Raw genomic sequence first — 5,663 nt, 5'->3', positions numbered from 1 at the left:
GAATGGTGATCTTGTTATCTCATGAAATTTGGCATGGTAATCTTAATTTCTCAAGGAAAAATGCAATGTGTTCCTAGAGCAAAATATTCAATAGGATTTGAATTATTGGAAATTGTTTTATGTGCAGTAAAGCATTTTAAACTTGTTTATGCGAATGTATACATTTTTTAAAGGAAAAATGGTCAAAGTAATAAGACATAAAAGTCTCCGAGTTGTCTTAGCCAAGAACTTTGGTCTGAGAATTGCACCTACTTAGCATTTGATAATGTGGAGGAAGATTTGGAAAATATTCTTTTAGCTTCTGAAAAATGTACTTTTTATCAAGTAAATAGTTATATTTATTTCAAGATCTAGTATTAGATTTTGTCTTTATTCAGAGGCTAACCTATTTGACTAATATTTCACTGTTGTGTAGAAAAATAAATCAATTTGCTTCCTTCTATTAAGAACCACAAAAATGAAAATGGAAAAAAATAGTACTTATGAAATGGAAAAATAGAGAAAAAAATAAGATGTCAGTCTTTACCCTTTAACTGTATATACCTACTTACTCTCAAAGAAATGACAAGTATATATTCTCACTCAGAACTATGTCCAGAGGAAAGCTTTTTCAAGTATATAAATATTCCTGCTTAACTTGTTCTTATTATCTATTGTTCATGTGCACCATGCTGGAGAGTGCATCATTTTTAGGTGAAGAAAATATCCAGTGGGATATCCAAATTAACATGACTGAAGAATACAAGCATTGATTGAGCATTTCTCCACGCTCACATTCCAGTGAAGTGTTCAGATGCACAACTACTTTTCTGAATCATCTCCTTCCACTTTCATCTTTGCTCCTTCCATTCCAACCACACTGGCTTTCTTGCTATCCCTTGCAGTTGTTTAACATGTTCTCAACTCAAGTAAGAGGTGGGCCTTTGGCTATGTCTGTTCCCTTTGTCTAGAACACTTGTGTAAATCAATGTTAGACTCATTACCTCAGCTTTTTCAGGTCTCTGTTCAAATATCAGCATATCTACAGGCCTTCCCTATCTATGCTTTGTAAAATAACATACCTCATGCAGGGCACTCCATCTTTCCCAGGCTTTACTATATTTATCCCTGCAATGTTGATCAATCAAAATCATTATTTATGTTTTATTGTTGGTCTCTTTCTCCACACTACTGGCACTTGCTGTTTTGTCACCTACTCTGCCCTCTGTACTCATATACTGACTGGAACTTAGTAAGTACTTAATAAATATTTGATAAATAAGCTAACTAATGAATATTGAATAGTAGGCATCAAAGAAATTTTCCCACACTTTAGAAAGAGTAATATGTTCAGAATGAAAGAGCCCAACTTTCATTGACAAGGATCCACATTTAGAAATATATCTTGTGAAATTAGTGACTTCAAGAATAAAGGAGAGTCAAAACAGAAACTTAAGAGAAACACAGGAAAAAAATGAGGGTAGCTTCAGATTATTTATCTGTATAATGAACAATGAAGCAATACAATAATGTTGAAGCTGTGGTTATTTAACCAATTAACCTAGCATTCAAATGTGAGTTGAAAGGAAGACATTTTGGTATATAAAAAACGTTAAAAAATGAAGGCATAAAGAAAAATCCAAGTGAGAAAAAAGCGCACTGGAAGAAATAAGAAACAGAAGAAATTTAAAATTTAAAATTAATTTAAAATTAAATCTAAAAATAAATACTATCAATCATTGGAAATGTGGTTTTGAATCATTTAAATTAGGAAATTATTGATAAGAAAATAGAGGCAGGATTTCAGAAATTAATAACAATTCTGCACTAACTTTACAGATGAATTAAAGAAGAACATTAGATGAAATGGGATGTAAAACAGAAATATGAATATTTTATTCAGGTTATATCTGTTTGTATTAACAAATCCATTTTTATTGGAAAATGGAAGCATGTATCTGGATCAAAGAGTAATGTTTATTGTGGTTTCTGTGTATAGACTTCCAATAGAAATATTACATTTTATTTTGTGTTAGGAGGAAAAATAGAGGAGAAAAAGGACCTTAGTTTTTATTCAGTTCTTCTGTATATTTCATTCTCAAAACATATGAGCCAAGATTTTGAAAAAAGAAACTGATATCTCCGGTCAAGAGTGTTAAAGACAATGTATAAAGAAGACATTGTTCAACCCCAAATTATTTCAAAACTCAATTTTTAATAATAAAATACGTTTTAAGGGACTTGATTAAACGTTTGAACCATATTTAGTCAGATATGCTATTTATTTTCTTTATTTACTAAAATAAAAATATAAATGCACCTTATTGTAAAATTTTAAAAATCATAAAGGTATATAAAATAAAAATAAACCCCCTTTCTGTTACTCCCTCCAATCACACTTTGTACCTTAGAGCTAACCATTGACAGACAGCAATGACAAGTTCTAGAACATGCAGGTTGGAATTATGATAACAAAGACATAGGTTTATAAAGATACACTGTCGAGTGCTCAAGAAACACGCACAGAGGCCTGACTATCCAGGACCCCGGAGGTGCCAAATGCCGCCAATTTTAACATGGCAGCTAAACCCGAGCAGCAAAGGACCGCTGACGCCAATGAAGTCATGCCAATGAAGTCGGCGGGGCAGCGATGAAGTAATCTCGCGAGATCGAAGCCAGCCTCCGCTTGGCCCGGAAGCCTCAACTGAGGGGGCAGAGGGGCTGAGGAGTGGAGGGGCGGGGGAGGGAGCAGGAGTCGGGCGAGAACCAGTGGAGGAGCGAAGCAGCGACGCCGGGCGTAGGCGGCTTTGGAGAATCCGCGGGCTGCGCTGCGCCCGGGCTGGTCGCGGAGGGGGGGAGGGGATGTCGGTCAGTGAGAGATCCGCTGTTGCTGAGGAGAGGAGGGTCAACAGCAGCACCATGGTAGCTCAACAGAAGAACCTTGAAGGCTATGTGGGATTTGCAAATCTCCCAAATCAAGTATACAGAAAATCAGTGAAGAGAGGGTTTGAATTCACACTTATGGCTGTGGGTGAATCTGGACTGGGAAAGTCAACTTTAATCAACTCATTATTCCTCACAGATTTATATTCTCCAGAGTATCCAGTTCCTTCACATAGAATAAAAAAGACTGTACAGGTGGAACAATCCAAAGTTTTAATCAAAGAAGGTGGTGTTCAGATGCTGCTCACAATAGTTAATACCCCAGGATTTGGAGATGCAGTGGATAATAGTAATTGCTGGCAGCCTGTTATCGACTACATTGATAGTAAGTTTGTGGACTACCTAAAGGCAGAATCCAGAGTGAACAGACGTCAGATGCCTGATAACAGAATGCAGTGTTGTTTATACTTCATTGCTCCTTCAGGACATGGACTTAAACCATTGGATATTGAGTTTATGAAGCGTTTGCATGAAAAAGTGAATACCATTCCACTTATTGCCAAAGCAGATACACTCACACCAGAGGAGTGCCAACAGTTTAAGAAACAGATAATGAAAGAAATCCAAGAACATAAAATTAAAATATATGAATTCCCAGATACAGATGATGAAGAAGAAAATAAGCTTGTTAAAAAGATAAAGGACTGTTTACCTCTTGCTGTGGTAGGTAGTAATACTGTCATTGAAGTTAATGGCAAAAAGTTCAGAGGAAGGCAGTATCCTTGGGGTGTTGCTGAAGTTGAAAATGGTGACATTGTGATTTTACAATTCTAAGAAATATGTTGATAAGAACACACATGCAGGACTTGAAAGATGTCACTAATAATGTACACTATGAGAACTACCAGAGCAGAAAACTGGCAGCTGTGACTTATAATGGAGTTGATAATAACAAGAATAAAGGGCAGCTTACTAAGAGCCTTCTTGCACAAATGGAAGAAGAAAGAAGGGAGCATGTAGCTAAGATGAAGAAGATGGAGATGGAGATGGAGCAGGTGTTTGAGATGAAGGCCAAAGAAAAAGTTCAAAAACTGAAGGACTCTGAAGCTGAGCTCCAACGGCGCCATGAGCAAATGAAAAAGAACTTGGAAGCACAGCACAAAGAATTAGAGGAAAAATGTCATCAGTTTGAAGATGAGAAAGAAAATTGGGAAGCCCAACAATGTATTTTAGAGCAACAGAACTCTTCAAGAACCTTGGAAAAGAACAAGAAGAAAGGGAAAATCTTTTAAACCCTCTTTTGACCACCAGTTACATATTAGCTGTCAACGTGCCAGCTTGGACATCAGTGTTTGTTGGATCCGTTTGACCAATTTGCACCGGTTTTATCCTTAATGATGGATTTAACAGCATGACAAAAATTATTATTTTTTGTTGTTGTTGTTCTTGACGGAGATTAAGATGCCTTTAATTGTCTAGGGTGTTGTGTACTTAGAAACTAACAGCTCTAAGTACCTTTCCTATGTTTTCTTTTTTTATTAAACAGGTGTCTTCAATTTAATGTAAGAAAACATTTTACTGTTGTACAATCATGTTCTGGTAGTTTGATTGTTTACAGGATATTCCAAAATAAAAGGACTCTGGAAGGTTTTCATTAAGGATAAATTGCCATAATATGATGCAAACTATGCTTCTTTATGATAATTATAATATAAGTTTCCATTCAGTGCAACATATACAATAATGTAATTTAGTCTAACACAGTTGACCCTATTTTTTGACACTTCCATTGTTTAAAAATACACATGGAAAAAAAAACCTATATGTTTACAACGCACCTAGAGCTTTTTTATAACAACCTCTTTTTTTGTTTGTTTGTTTTGGATTCTTTAAATATATACTATTCTCATTTAGTGCCCTCTTTAGCCAGAATCTCATTACTGCTTCATTTTTGTAATAACATTTAATTTAGGTATTTTCCATATATTGGCCCTGCTAAAATAGAATATAACATCTTTCATATGGTAGGAACCAACAAGGAAACTTTCCTTTAATTCCCTTTTACACTTTATGGTAAGTAGAAGGGGGAAAAATGCATTTATAGATCATTTCTAGGCAAAATTGTGAAGCTAACAACCAACCTATTTCTACCTATGTGCAATCTCTTTATTTTACTAGAAATGGGAATCATGGCCCCTTGAAAAAAAAGTCACCATACTGCATTTAGCTGTATTCATATGTTGCATTTCTGTATTTTTTTTGTTTGTATCGTAAAAAATTCACATAATAAACAATGTTGTGATGTAAAAAAAAAAAAAAAAAGATACACTGTCAAATATATTACTCTATTCAGAAGGGCACCAAAAGGATTTTGAGAAAGAATAATGTGATTTTCTTGTTTCAAGACAGGAAATCTGACTAATTCAATGCTAATTCTTATGAGAACATGCATTATCAGAATATGGGAGTTTTTATTTTTTGCAATACAAAACTGACACAAAAATATATTGCTTGAATAAGAATATTCACTTTACTACCAAGTATTTTCTGATTTATACTTTGATAATTCTAAATGAAGTATAAATTAATTTTTAAATATAAAATAGCATTTTAACATTTATAGCAATCAGTCTTAATTTATAAAACATGGCAGGTGGACTTGGTAGATTTTTATGTTCACCTCACCTCAACTCTTTAGTGTAGGTTAAAGATAAAGACTGCTTTCACACTTAAAGAGATCACATTTTATTAGAAGGGAGAGGTAATTTCAAATGACTTACAAATAAAATTAAATAATACAC

At 34.4% G+C, this 5,663-nt stretch overlaps 1 protein-coding gene across 1 annotated transcript; it reads left to right on the top strand.

Annotated features, from left to right (window-relative positions):
* Positions 1-2,841: 2,841 nt before the first annotated feature.
* Positions 2,842-4,154, top strand: LOC307065532 (septin-7-like; the record flags this gene model as incomplete). Its single annotated transcript, XM_079722375.1, is given in 2 exon segments — positions 2,842-3,670; positions 3,673-4,154. Coding segments are annotated over 2 exon segments (1,311 nt in total).
* Positions 4,155-5,663: the final 1,509 nt, after the last annotated feature.

Source organism: Hyperoodon ampullatus, assembly GCF_949752795.1.
Source record: "Hyperoodon ampullatus genome assembly, chromosome: 17".
Classification (NCBI taxonomy): Eukaryota; Metazoa; Chordata; class Mammalia; order Artiodactyla; family Ziphiidae; genus Hyperoodon; species Hyperoodon ampullatus.
This window is presented reverse-complemented; position numbering and strand designations above follow the sequence as displayed.